The sequence below is a fragment of the Arachis hypogaea genome, chromosome 13, assembly GCF_003086295.3.
Source record: "Arachis hypogaea cultivar Tifrunner chromosome 13, arahy.Tifrunner.gnm2.J5K5, whole genome shotgun sequence".
NCBI classification, from domain to species: Eukaryota; Viridiplantae; Streptophyta; class Magnoliopsida; order Fabales; family Fabaceae; genus Arachis; species Arachis hypogaea.
In genome coordinates, this window is record NC_092048.1 from 141,049,308 (window position 1) to 141,064,016 (window position 14,709).

At 31.6% G+C, this 14,709-nt stretch overlaps 2 protein-coding genes across 2 annotated transcripts; both read right to left on the minus strand.

Annotated features, from left to right (window-relative positions):
- Window positions 1-744: 744 nt before the first annotated feature.
- LOC112792312 (uncharacterized) lies at window positions 745-2,616 on the minus strand. Its single transcript, XM_025835498.3, has 2 exons — window positions 1,014-2,616; window positions 745-921 (listed from the first exon to the last, which is right to left on the minus strand). The coding sequence occupies exons 1-2, from the start codon at window positions 1,674-1,676 to the stop codon at window positions 835-837; spliced, it is 750 nt and encodes a 249-aa protein (XP_025691283.1). The 5' UTR covers window positions 1,677-2,616; the 3' UTR covers window positions 745-834.
- Window positions 2,617-3,154: 538 nt separating this feature from the next.
- Window positions 3,155-6,845, minus strand: LOC112792311 (uncharacterized). The gene is made up of 10 exons (XM_025835497.3): window positions 6,544-6,845; window positions 6,365-6,445; window positions 6,175-6,240; window positions 5,906-6,046; window positions 5,700-5,813; window positions 5,474-5,545; window positions 4,902-4,985; window positions 4,692-4,792; window positions 4,271-4,355; window positions 3,155-3,741 (listed from the first exon to the last, which is right to left on the minus strand). The coding sequence occupies exons 1-10, from the start codon at window positions 6,625-6,627 to the stop codon at window positions 3,343-3,345; spliced, it is 1,227 nt and encodes a 408-aa protein (XP_025691282.1). The 5' UTR covers window positions 6,628-6,845; the 3' UTR covers window positions 3,155-3,342.
- Window positions 6,846-14,709: the final 7,864 nt, after the last annotated feature.

The following is a 14,709-nucleotide window of genomic DNA, read 5'->3' on the forward strand; positions in this document are numbered from 1 at the left end:
ATAAAAATGATGATATCTATTTTTTAACTGTTGTATTCTAATTATTGTCTAAAGAATATCACTCTATTTTTTATAAAATACACTAACATTAGTCATTGTTATAGTACAATAATATGCATAAAAATAAAATTAATAAAAGGTAAATAAAGGTTTAGTGTTGATAACTAAAAGTCCGTTAGAAAAACGCATAAGCTAAAAATAATTGCTTCTTGTAAATGTGATTTTGAAGTTTGAACGTGCTTCTTTTCTTCCAACAAACACACCCCTAATTAATCAAGTAAACTATCCAAATTCAAAATGTTCATCTATTTCTCTACTTCGCCAATCATGTTTTAAGTTTTACCAATTGAGAATATTATATTTATATTTCAAAAAAAAAAGAATATTCTTGAGGGGAAAAAATAATGAAGACAGTTTGAGTTCACTTCCACACACTTTCAAAAGATATAGAGTTGGCGAAGGGAGCACAAGAAATGAAGCAAGGTACTCATTTTTTTCTCTGCTTTACATTTGTCTTACAAGTGAAGTAACAATTTAGAAAAGTAAAAGTAATTTGGAAAAAAAAATCTACAAATATCCTTTGACAAAATGTTGAATAATATATTATCACTAATAAGTTAGATGTCTCTTTTGAGAAGTAGTCTTCCAAACTCGTATGATTTCATGACATGAATATCTTTTAAAGTGAAAATTCACGTTGTCTTCATTGTCTTCAAGGTAAATTTATAGTTAAAAATTGTTAAATGATAATATAATAAACCGTTAAATAATAACTCAGTTAAATATTTCAAATAATCAATTCTCAACTATCTACTACCCAGTCTTCATCTTCCTTTAAACATTCAATGCATCGATTCCACACTGCTTGTAACTCAGAGACTGCTTTCGTGGACTAATCACTATAACACAATCCACAGAGACCTGCCCAGTGCAGATCAAAGCAAAAGATTAGAGATTAAAAATGAGTTCATGATAACTACTATTACTCTAAGGAAGAAAGAAGATGGAGGAACCTGAACACGAGGAGAATCGAAGAGACGAAGGACACGAATCCTAGCAGCAACGTTACCAAGAACCCGAAACTCGACCCTGTCATTGATGACTGCGTCACTGATCAACTCAGCGGCATCAGCCTGAAGCAAGTTAAGACGATCAACAGCCACGGCGGTGACGACGTCCTTCACGCAGTGCGGATCCTGGTAGAAACCAGGCACCAGAACCCTAGCTAAAGGTATTCCGCGGTACATGACTGTGAACCTGGAATCGCCGTACCTGATCCCAACCCTGTTGGGATTCACCACCGCGAAAAGTAACCGAATGGCGAGGGACAGCGTGGCAGTAGTTGCAGTTGTTGCGGGGTCGTTAGAGGTGATGGAAACGTACTGTACGTCCACTTGAATGAGGTCTACCTGTGGCTTCTTGGGTTTGATGGATAGAACCAATGCCAAGAGGATTACAAGGAGAACGAGGGACAAGAAGGAGACCAGCAGGAACATGCAGCAGCAGCAGGCCTTGCACGACGACGACTTCGAAGATGAAGAGGGGGGCCGCGACGGCGGCGGGGCGTAGTGCTGGCGGTTTTGAGGCCGGTAGGAATGCGATGGTGGTGGTGGTAGCCTTGATATCTGGTACTCCCCGTTTGGCTGAAATGGTGGGTTCCCTCCTCTTGTCATCATTATTTTTGTTCTTTTTTATTACTCTCTAAATGCTGTTTTTGTTATGTTTAGTTTGAATTTTTGAATGGAGTGTTATTAGTGAGTGGCGAGTGAGAAGGAATATAGCTTTTTAATTTGATGATTATGGATCGGACTGGCTTGTTGGTTATATTCAAATGGATAAAGATTACACACGGGACTTTCTAAAGTATGCATGTTAGTTCCCAGTTAATAAATTTACTCTCAGAAGGAACAAGTGTTTTTAGTTGAATTTAATAATTGATTTAATAACGTGTGTGTATGTATTGTTACTTTACACAAAGGGAGATTCTGTCATTCTGCTTTAATTTGCTGGCCGGTTTTCACATGTGGACATGGGAGATTATGCAGAGATTATGCAATAACTCGATATGCAGAAAGTGAGGAAATGTTCATTGTGATTTGTGAATGAGGTAGTAACTAAAGTCTAAAAAAAGACTCAAGATGTTCTGTTGGTTATTGTTTCAACTTCAATCTGATAATTATGCTAATGTCACAATGCAGCGGATTTTCCATAAATTGCCTCGGGATTAGGAAAGCTATCGTTGATTAGGCCTGTCACTAATGGCTGTATATAAAATGATGACTCAAGATCGAAACAAAGTGAAGTTGGACACTTGAAAAGAAAAGAAAAACAGTGTGTTACAGGCTGGGCTGGCTCATCTGAAACCACACCGTTGGAAGCTTCCTTTCAGTTCCCCTTTTGTGTCATCTCGTTGGAAAGGCTTCCTTTCCTTCCTGAGCTCTAAAAGCTACACTGGCCACCACTTTCTTTTGGGGGAGGAATCTGTTGTGTTTCTATAGCTCTAGCTGATCTCGTCATTGCATGTGGAGAAGGGTTATTTTTTAATATAGTAATAAATACCTTGCTTATTAAGGAACTGGTTTTCTTATACATGACTTGACTCCTGAAAAAAAAAAAAAAAAACACTCGTATCTGAATTGCTTTCTAGATGCTATGTATGTCTTCCTGTGTTCCTCTTCAACCTTCTCTCTCCCATTTCAATAATAAAAAACGATTCCTACACAACCTCCTGCTTTTGTTTGAAGTCTTGATGACAGATATTAGGAAATCTAGCCCTTTTTTTTAGGTTTTTTGGGGGGTGGTGGGGGGAGGGGTTGAGGGGGAGGGGCTCCTAAGAAATTAATAGAATTTATGAGTCACTTTACCACTTTGGAATAGTACTGGAAGAGACAAGTACCCCATTCCAAGGTGAATGAACAAAAGCTACATGAACAGGTACCATGTGGTGTTGATGTGGTGCAGAACCAGATGCCCTGCCGCCTTAACTAAGCTAAGCGTGAGCAGGAGACTAGGTACGTCCAACAGAACTTTCGAGGAATTCTTACTCCTTAGCCAAAAACTTAAAGCAAGTTCAAAATGTGCAAACTAAAAATGATCCTAAACTGGGTTGGCTGGTGAGTCTTAAAGGCACAAACAAACACGTGCATCACTATGATTATTCAAAAGACAATAATATATAAAAGAACAAGTGAAAAGGGTTCATTTTAATGTTATAATCTCAAGGTAATAAGATGGAAGGCTTAAAAGAAAAGTATATCTAATTATCTATAGTAGCCTAGAAAAAGCATGGAATAGGCAACAAAACATTAAAAATCATTGAAAACTACATGACCTGGTTGGCCATCACTTCTGGTCTACATTATCAGAATCAACTGCAGGATCATAACTAGGGTTACTTGCTTCTGCGGTGGTTGTTTCATCAACTCTTCTACCAGCATCATCCTCTAAAACATCCTCCATCAAGTCTTCCTCTCCAATATTGATGTCTTCCACATCTTCATCATCTTCATTGTTGCTTCCACCAGGTATTTTCCTTTTCTTTGGACCATGCTCAAGCCTATGTGTATCCAATTCTTTGTCCATAGTTTCCTGTAAATCCTGGTTGTTATTTACTTTCCGAGCTTTTCTTGCATTCTGCCATCTTTCCATATCTTTCTCAACGTTTGCAAGGTACTGCTCCCCAATTTGTTTCTGATACTCAGACACTTCCTCTCTCCTTGCATTCTTCCATTCTAGAAAAGCCTACAAATTGACAATACAAATTTCTTATACAAACAAAACCATAGGTACTACATATTAAAGGCAATATCAAACCAATTTGTTTGCATTATGCAAGCTATAAAATTGAAAAAACTTGACAGGAAGTTTGATAATTATAATAAGTAATAATCATAAAATTCTATTGAAAAAACAAGACCACAATTCAGCTCTGGTTGGCCAAAATTTCCACCTATTTGCAAGTATGCCCTCTGTATATTTGAGACCAAAATATATATATATATATATATATATATATATATATATATATATATATATATATATATATATATATATATATATAAGATTTGACAAGGGTCACTACTTTGACTCAATTGCTGCCCTATTTGCTAGTAAGAACTCTTATTTATCCATAAAGCAACATAAGAGAATAGAGAAATGCTTGAGAATCGACCAGGGCAGCTAATGCTGGACGACTGCCCATGGTGGTCTAGTATAACAAATGGCAAGTCTGCAGTCTCATCTTTTAGTTTTCAGGTTCCAAGAATCAAACCTCTTCTTTCTGCTTCTCAAATATCGCAGCATCTTCATGTAATGGCTTCTTAGGTAAATAATATATGGGAGGCTCTGTCTTAGTCCTGGGGGGAGAAAAATGGACAGCATATTCAATCAAACAAGGGTCCAATAAGATCAATGGAAAACTTTCATATTTCTACCTAAAATCCTGCAATTAGCAGAACACATCCAGTCATCAAGTTGCTTCAACACTACAATGCACATGAGCTGAAACTTATCTTTGTCTCAATAAAATGTGAATATGGACACTTTTGGACCAAAATTAAAAATAACCTGCACAGGAATAAACCATTTCATGACGTTAGAAACTAAAGATTCCTAGTTGTTGATATGACAGGCAAGGAAATCGTCTTGAATAGAATCATGCTTCTTCAAGTTCACATTTGAAGAACACAAACCTTATAAAATTTCCAAGTTTTTTATGATGTTCACTCCACTTAAGAAACAACAATTCCAGCTTCTTTTCTTCAGTTTTAGCAGCCACACGTGCCCGAAGTGTCTGATGAAAAATTGGAAAACAAATAGAAAAAGTATGAGTTAAGTGAGATCATATGAAATTTTGGTTCTCTATTATGAAGAGCAAAGTATTGTATCATTTGAAAGCCCACCAAGTCTCTCCTGCGTTTTTCAGCAATTTGTTCACGCTCCTCTTTCCTTAGCCTTTCGCTTTCTTCACGTGCTCTTTGCTCAGCCTAGGAAACATTTCAAAGTATTTGAAACTATCAGGAAGAATTTTAACTGTTATCACACAAAAAGAGAGGAAGTAAAATATAAAAAAAAAAAAACTCGATTTTTGAAATCGAGGTGATCATATCATCCAAACAAATCTCATGTTACTCTAACTGCACTTTGCCACTTTATAAATATTAGGAAGGAAAGAGCACAACTATCAGTTGAAAAGATGGATTAGGAAAATTGCAATGTATTTTTATGCTCCTACAATCAGCTAGTGATAAAAAAGAAGTCCTGAATCTTGATTTAAAATCTATACCTATTGTATAGTAATACCTAGGTATAGGAACATGCCAAACGGATATTTATGCATAAGTATGAACCCAGATAATGTATTAATCCTAAATTCAATATGCTTCAGTGAGTCGTCTATAAAAGTATGCATATTCACAAAACAGTTCTTAGTCGGGATAAACTTCATATAAATTACAGGATTAAACAAACTTACCCTTTGCAAAGAAGTAGATCTCCGCATGTATGCCTCTGTTCCTGAGAGTTTCATGTCTTCCTTTCTAAATTTCTGTAAAAAAGCATAAAATAAAACATATAAAAATTGAGAAATAATAACAATGAGTCAATGACTGCTTATGTAAGGAGAAGCAGTTTTGCTCCACTAAGTTGAGCTTATTATACAACAATTCTGTTGAAAGAATTAGGTAACCGATGCAAGGTACCTCCAAAGTTCCAAGAAGCTGTCCAAGCATTCTCTTGTTCCTGTTAACCAAGCGAGGATCATCATTCTTTGGCAATACCCTTGGAACGGGTTCTGCAGCAGGAGTGTCTGAGTCCTAGATAACAGCACATATCAATAGCATTAGAAATATAAAATTCTGAAGCAACACTTGTTCGTCACGACAAAAACAAATACGCCGAGAATTACCATGTTGGAATTTCTGTCTCTCCTAGACCACCCAGTCTGGTGTTGAGAATTAGATTGATTAGTAGCACTGGCCCCATTAGTGTTAACACTCTTCGGTGCATGAGCAAGATCATCGTGAATCAATTCTCCCTCCTCATCTACCTTTATCAATTAATAAGCCAGAATCAACTTAAACCATATCTTATGCTTCCTCCTATGATCTATTCTAATCCTCTAATGTACAAAAAGAACCAAATTACATGAAAGTGAGAAGATTATAATGTTATTACCCTGACAACAGCAGAAGAAAGTCGGCGTTTAGCAGGAGGTTGACCTTCCGGTTCATTCCTGTCTCCCTGTATGTCAAATTACACTCTTTAACCAAATCCCTAAACTCAGATTACAAGAAAGATAATATTTTCTGCTTTAGAAAAGAGAAAGGGGAGGGGGGGGGGGGGGGGGGGAGGGGGTGAGACTGACATGGGGAGGAAAGGGTTGTCGGCGAGGAGCTGAGAAGGGACCCCTTCGAAGGCCTCGAGGATCACGAAGCCGCTCCATAATCTGAGAAAATTGAACAAAAAAGAAACAGAATCGATTGAATAAATTGGAGAGAGTGGAAGTAGAGTGGTGTGGTAATTGGCGAGAGAGTAATGCGTGACCTCGCGCTGTTGGCGGAGAAGCTCATCGATCTCATTGCGGAGCTGCTCCTCCGACTTCTCCACCGCCGTGCCGCTGCTGCCCATCCGCACTTATCAGTTTTTCCAATGAATCAGACAATCTCACACGCTCTCTCGTTCTTTCGAATCGAACTAAACCCTTCTTGGGTTCTTTACGTCTTTTTAAGATTTCCCCTTTTTTTTTTCCAAAAAAAGTTTATTTTTTCTGCAACTTTGGTTAGGTGAAAAGAATTTGGGAACTTATCATTACAAATTTTATAACAAACTATTAAAATGGTAATCCCAAGTAACAATACAAAAATAATTTTAATGATATGGTCGCTATAACTCATCTTTAATGTTATAACTTGGCAGTCTACATTATAAATTAGTTATGTGATATGGTCGTTATAACTTGTCCTTAATATTATAATTCAACAGTATATGTTATAAATCATTTATCAATAACAAGCACCAAAAAAATATTGTAACACCCTTATATGCTATTACTTTCCATTAATGTAAATTATTGAGAGTATAATTGTCGATGTTTCATCCTAAAATATAAACCGGAGGTAAAATGTTTATTTGGCACATTACATTCTACAAAGTTTATTATTTACTTACTGATTTGAGCGTTGGAGTGCCTTTTGCAGGTACCCACTTACTTGTTCTCTCATTGCCGATGTATACTTCATCCTGATGGAAAGCTTACAAGCATTCACTGGCAGACGAGCTATACACCGGTCAATCTCTACAAAAATAATTGGCGCTCACCGTAGGGCCTCGAAATAAAAACTCTTCTTTCTATAGGCCACATTTCCAACTTTTCGAGTGGCTTCAAGTTTACCTGCACCTTTATAAACAAACGTTATATAATAAATCATTATCGCCCGAAAAAGGCCGATTTATATCTGTTATCTCTGTTTTTTTATTTAGATCTACTATCTCTGTCTTTCGATCTATATCTGTTATCTCTGTTTTTCGATTTATATCTCTTTTCTCTGTTTTTTTATCTATATATATTATCTCTATTTTCTTATCTATATCTATTATCTATTTTTTTCGATTTATATCAATTATCTATGTTTTCTAATCTATATCTATTATTTCTGTTTTCTTATTTATATCTATTATCTTTGTTTTTTCGATCTATATCTATTATCTATGTTTTTTATCTATATCTATCATTTCTGTTTTTTTTTTATCTATATCCATTATCTCTATTTTTCAATCTATATCTATTATCTCTGTTTTCATATCTATATCTATTATTTTTATTTTTCGATCTATATCTCTTATCTCTATTTTTCGATCTATATCTATTATCTCTGTTTTTTTATCTACATCTCTTAATTCTATTTTTCGATCTATATCTGTTATCTCTATTTTTTATCTATATCTATTATCTCTGTTTTTTTATCTATATCTACTGCCTCTATTTTCTTATCTATATTTATCATCTCTATTTTTTTATCTATATCCCTTATCTATATTTTTCAATCTAAATCTATTATCTCTGTTTTCTAATCTATATCTATTATCTCTATTTTCTTATTTATATCTGTTATTTTTGTTTTTCAATCTATATCTGATATCTCTATTTTCTAATTTATATATGTTATCTCTGTTTTTCAATCTATGTCTATTGTCTCTGTTTTCTTATCTATATTTATTATTTCTATTTTTCGATCTATATCTTATATTTCTGTTTTTCGATCTATATATGTTATCTCTATTTTTCGATCTATATCTGTTATCTCTATTTTTTATCTATATCTGTTATTTTTGTTTTCTGATCTATATTTTTATTTCTATTTTCTGATCTGTATATGTTATCTCTATTTTCTTATTTATATCTGTTATCTATGTTCTCTGATCTGTATCTATTATCTCTGTTTTTTTATCTATATCGATTATCTATGTTTTTCATCTATATCTATTATCTCTATTTTTCGATATATATCTATTATCTCTATTTTTTAATCTATATCTCTTATCTCTATTTTTCAATCTATATCTATTATTTCTGTTTTCTTATCAATATTTTTTATATCTGTTTCCTGACCTATATCTATTATCTCTATTTTCTTATTTATATCTATTATCTATGTTTTCTGATCTATATCTGTTATTTCTATTTTTTATCTATATCTGTTATCTCTATTTTTTATTTATATCTGTTATTTCTGTTTTTTTATCTATATCTATTATCTCTATTTTCTTATCTATATATTATCTATATTTTTCGATCTATATCTATTTTCTCCATTTTTTCATCCATATCTATTTTCTCTATTTTTTTTTATCTATATCTATTATATCTGTTTTCTTATTTATATATGTTATTTATATTTTTTTATCTATATCTGTTATCTCTATTTTTTGATATATATCTATTATCTCTATTTTCCAATCTATATCTATTATTTATGTTTTCGAATATATGTCTATTATCTCTATTTATCTATCTATATCTCATATCTCTATTTTTCGATCTATATCTGTTATCTCTATTTTTTTTATCTATATCTGTTATCTCTATTTTTCGATCTATATCTGTTATCTCTATTTTATGATCTATATCAATTATCTTTGTTTTTTGATCTATATCTGTTATCTCTATTTTTCGATATATATTTGTTATCTCTATTTTTTCATCTATATCTGTTATCTTTATTTTTCGATCTATATCTATTATCTCTGTTTTCTTATTTATAACTGTCATCTTTATATTTTGACCTATATCTTTTATCTTTATTTTCTAATCTATATCTGCTATCAATATTTTTTGTTCTATATCCGTTATTTCTGTTTTCCAATCTATATTTCAAATTTCTGCTTTTCGATCTATATCTATTATCTCTATTTTCTAATATATATATATATATATATATATATATATATATATATATATATATATATATTATCTCTGTTTATCGATCTATATTTGTTATCTCTGATTTTCGATTTATATCAATTATCTATGTTTTCTTATCTATATCTATTATCACTGCTTTCTTATTTATATGTTATATCTGTTTTTCAAAACATATTTCTTTCTGATCTATAGCTATTATATCTGTTTTACAATTTATATCAATTATATCTATTTTTTGATCTATTTCTATTATCTCTGTTTTTTATCTATATCTGTTATCTCTATTTTCTGATTTATATATGTTATCTCTATTTTTTATCTATATCTGTTATTTCTATTTTTCGATCTATATCTGTTATCTCTATTTTTTATCTATATCTATTATTTATGCTTTTTGATCTTATCTCTTATCTCTGTTTTTTTATCTATATCTGTTATTTCTATTTTCTGATTTATATCTGTTATCTATGTTTTTTAATCTGTATCTATTATCTCTATTTTCTGATCTATATCTATTATCTCTGTTTGATCTATATCTATTTTCTCTATTTTTCGATCTATATCTACTATCTCTGTTTTCGATCTATATCTATTATATGTGTTTTCTTATCTATATCTATTATATCTTTTTTTCGATCTATATCTATTATTTATATTTTTTAATCTATGTCTATTATTTCTATTTTTTATCTATATATGTTATCTCTATTTTTTATCCATATCTGTTATTTTTGTTTTTTTATTTATATCTATTATCTCTGTTTTTTATCTATATCTATTATCTCTGTTTTTCGATCTATATATATTATCTCTATTTTCTAATCTATATATATATCATCTCTATTTTCTTATTTATATTTGTTATCTCTGTCTTTTGATCTATATATGTCATATCTATTTTTCAATCTATATCTGTTATCTCTGTTTTTCGATCTATATCTATTATATATATTTTCCGATCTATATCTATGATTTTGTTTTTGAATATATATCTATTTTCTCTATTTTTTGATCTATATCTGTTATTTCTGTTTTCTGATCTATATCTGCTATCTCTATTTTTGATTTATATCTATTATCTCTGTTTTTCGATCTATATCTATTATCTCTATTTTTCAATCTATATCTGTTATATCTATTTTTCGATCTGTATCTACTATCTCTGTTTTCTTATCTATATCTATAATCTTTGTTTTTCGATATATATTTATTATCTCTATTTTTTAATCTATATATCATATCTCTGTTTTTCGATCTATATCTGTTATCTCTATTTTCCAATCTATATCTATTATCTCTGTTTTTCGATCTATATCTATTATCTCTGTTTTTTTATCTATATCTATTATCTCTGTTTTCTGATCTATATCTATTATCTTTGTTTTTCGATCTATATCTCTTATCTCTATTTTTCGATCTATATCTATTATCTATGTTTCTCTGTTTTCTAATCTATATTGATTTATATCAATCATTATCAGGTCTATTCATATTTATATCAATCATTATTAGATCTATATCAATCATTGTCACAGCTGTATCAACTATCATCAGATTTATATCAACGATCTTCCAAACTATGACTATCAATAGTCAACAAATTCAATCAAATATCAAACAAGCACAAACACTTATCCATTCGCGATAACTGTTCAATTCAAAGTCACATCGTTTACACATGCACAATCAAACTTAATCATCAATCAAATCACCAAACAAAGGTGAACTAACGTGATATTCTCACCCAACCAATTCACTTCTATCAAACATGTCTCAGCAACGGGGAGCAATATATCAATGGAAATTTAAAACAAGCCATTGTCTAACTCAATTATCAAACAAAGACAAATACGAGATATTCTCGCTCTACTATCACATCCCTAACAAACATAAGGGACCAACATACCAATGAGAACTATTGCTTAAATCAAATATCAATCTATCAATTACTCAGATATCTATCAAGTTGAATTCAAACAGTTCAAACCAAATCAATCTCACCAACATTAGCTTCATCAACAAACAGTGAACCCCGAATCCTCACATCCTCACTTACCCAATTATAAGAGTCGTGATCCTCAACTTTATATTTTTTCCTACAATTCTTTCAGAAAAAGCAAAAAGAAGAAGAAACAGTGGCAGCAATACAAACTAACCTCTTTTACTCATGCCTTTAAGACTCCAAAACGCTTCAATAGGAAAGCAATGTTGCCTTTATGAATTATTTTCAGGATTCCAAACATAAACCAAATGCCACATTTAATGAAAATATTCAATTCCATGAAAAACTCTAACCATTGCATCTATTAAATCAACGGTTCAAAATTACATTGAAAAAACCAAAGGCACAATCAATGACAAGACTACTGCACTTTCCAATACACCTTAACTTAAAATCACGTCCTTAATGCTATAACTCGGCAGTATACGCTATAGATCAGTTATCAACAACGGGCACCAACAGAAATATTGTAATGCCTTGATATGTTATTGCTCTTCATTAATGCAAATTATTGAGAATATAACTGCTGATGTTTCATATCAAAATATAAAAGGGAGGTAAAATATTTATTTGACACATTACATTCTGCAAAGCTTGTTACTCACTTACTGACTTGAGCGTCGGAGTGCCTTTTGCAGGTACCCAGTACCCACCCACTTATTCTCTCATTGCCGACGTATACCCCATCTTGATGGAAAGCTTACAAGTATTCACCGGCGGATGAGCTATACACCAGTCAACCTCTACAAGAACAATTTTAAAAGATATTAACGATAAATAAATTTTAAAATAATTAAAAAATACGATAAAAAATTAGATATTAAATATATATTCTTAAAAAATTTTAGAAATCATATTTTGATACAATTTTTTGAAAGCATCGTTAAACAAATATGATATTTTTATCCTTAAAATTTTGTAATTTTATGTTAGATGATTTTTTTATTAAATTTTTTTTATTATAAATGACAAAATTTAAAAAAAAATCTAGAGACTATGAGAAGCCAAGCCAAAGACAAAGAGTGTACTAATTTAAAATGTATATGTGTTTTTAATTTTTTTTAGTATTAATTTAAATGTGTTAGTTTTTTATTTTTTTGTCACCCTTAAGAAGTTTGGAGGTCTGGAAATTAGAAATTATTTTTGAGCTAATATTGTTTTTCTTGAAAAGCTAATTTGGCAACTTTTTCACCATCCTGACAAGTTATGGGTTCAGCTGTTGACGGAGAAATACCATTCTTCTAAATATGATTGTTTTAGTCGGTATCGAGGAAGGAAATCTTATGTTTGGAAGAGTATATGTTGAGTTTGGGATATCTTGAAGGAAGGTTTTATTTAGTGCATTGGGAATTTGGAACAGAACTTTTGGTTTTCTAAATGGAGAAGAGAGGGGCGACTGTGTCAGGATATGGATTATGTTCACATTCCTTATTCGGATCTCAGGATCTTGGATCCTTGGTCATCTGGACAGTGGAACCTTGAGAATATCTATTCTCTTCTGCATCAGTCTCTGCAGAGCAACATTAACTCTTACAACCCGGATGTTCAAGCTGGTTCAGAGGTCGGTTGGTGTTAGACTGGTGCGTCTTCAAAGGTTTATGATGCTCGTAGTGGTTATTTGTGGCTCAGTACGAAGATGTATAGTTGGGAGGATAAGGGTAATTGACTTTGGTTTTGGCGTCAACATGTTCCAGAAAAGCACAAATTTTTGGCCTGGCTATGTCTTCGGGAGGCTCTTCCTATTGCTGCATTTTGTTTTAGGAGGGGCATTTCACACACGAATAGCTGTCCACGATGTTTCTCAGGTCAGGAATTGGTTTTACATTGTATTTAGGATTGTCCAAAAACCCAACTAGTTTGGCAAGCTTTAGGGATCTCCCATCAACCAGTGGATTTGATGAGTTGGTCTTACATAATAGCAAACAGCGTCCCTTTAGATTCTTTTCTGGTCTCTGGTGGATTTGGCGTTCGAGAAATAACGAGATCTTTTATCCTCACGAGCATTGGACCACATACAAGGTGATTTGTATGGCTTTGTTATTGGAAAAAGAGCTTCGAAATATTTTTGAGTTGCAACGACTGTCTATCCCCTCCACCATTAGTGGCTCTTGAATTCTCCCCCTCAGTGAGTACCTTTAAGATCAATTGTGATGCTAGCTATCCTGGCAAAGGCGCTCGAGTTGGTTTTGCTTGTGTTAGCAGAGATTGGAAGGGAAGGTGGCAACGAGGCTGTTTGGAAACAATTGAGAGTCGTAGCATTTTACAAGGAGAGTTGTTTGCTATTTGGAGAGGTTTTCTTTTAGCATGAGACTCGAGATAAAGAGACATTATATGTGAGACACTGTGTAGAGACTTTACTATTGTCAATAATTTACAAGATTCCTCTGGATTTATTGATCATTTGGTGTTCAAAATCCGAGATATCATGTCCTGGAAATGGCGTACTGATCTTTAATTGATCTTGAGAGATGCAAATACAGTAGCAGACATCATGACAAAGACTGCAATGAGGACCCTTTCTCCCCAAGTGGAGCTTCCGTTGCTTTGGAAGGAGTTTGAGAGTAGTATCAACGGAACTGCCTTTTTTAAGCAGTTTCTTGTTTATTTTTTCTTTCTTAGTTGTTGTTTATTTTCTTTTAAGTCACAAAAAATGTGTTAGTTTTTTAAAAAATAATGTACTGATTTTAAATATGCCGTTTCAAATTAGGCGATATACTAAGTCGCCCACTAATTAAAATAGTCTATCTTTCTTATTATTTTGGGACAGTCAATTTTCTTTATTATTTAAAATCGCACATCTTTATTATTATTTGAAATATTCTATTTTTAAGAATTCAATGCAAACAAACAAAATTTAAAATTTAAAATATAGATGAGATATAAATTAATTAGAATCGATTTAAATAATAACAAAATATATCAATTTTTATTTTTTAAATTAATCTAAATTAAATTATTAATATTTTTATTATTTTTAAAATTATATTTTTATATTTACAAATATACATTCATTTATATTATAAACGAAATATATGCAATATTAATTCATTTACAAACGAAATATGTAAGTAAAATAAAAATTGATAAATATACTACAAATTACCTATATTTGTAAATAAAATATTTACATTGTTTATTTGAAAAAAATCCTATTTTTTCAATCAACAATAATTAGAATAAATTATTAAAATATTACCAAAAAATTAGAAAACTAACGAAAGATAATTTAAAAAATACAAATGACAAATAAGTTTTCAAAGTATTTTAAAAAGTAAAAAAATATTTT

Bases quoted from the DNA above. Each gene is read 5' to 3' on its own strand.
- LOC112792312 (XM_025835498.3), bottom strand. From the start codon at position 1,676: ATGATGACAAGAGGAGGGAACCCACCATTTCAGCCAAACGGGGAGTAC. The intron at 922-1,013 runs GTTCCTCCATCT...TGCACTGGGCAG, and splicing joins TCGATTCTCCTCGTGTTCAG to GTCTCTGTGGATTGTGTTAT.
- LOC112792311 (XM_025835497.3), bottom strand. From the start codon at position 6,627: ATGGGCAGCAGCGGCACGGCGGTGGAGAAGTCGGAGGAGCAGCTCCGC. The intron at 6,047-6,174 runs GTAATAACATTA...TAATTGATAAAG, and splicing joins TTTCTTCTGCTGTTGTCAGG to GTAGATGAGGAGGGAGAATT. The intron at 5,814-5,905 runs GTAATTCTCGGC...GCTGTTATCTAG, and splicing joins GAGACAGAAATTCCAACATG to GACTCAGACACTCCTGCTGC.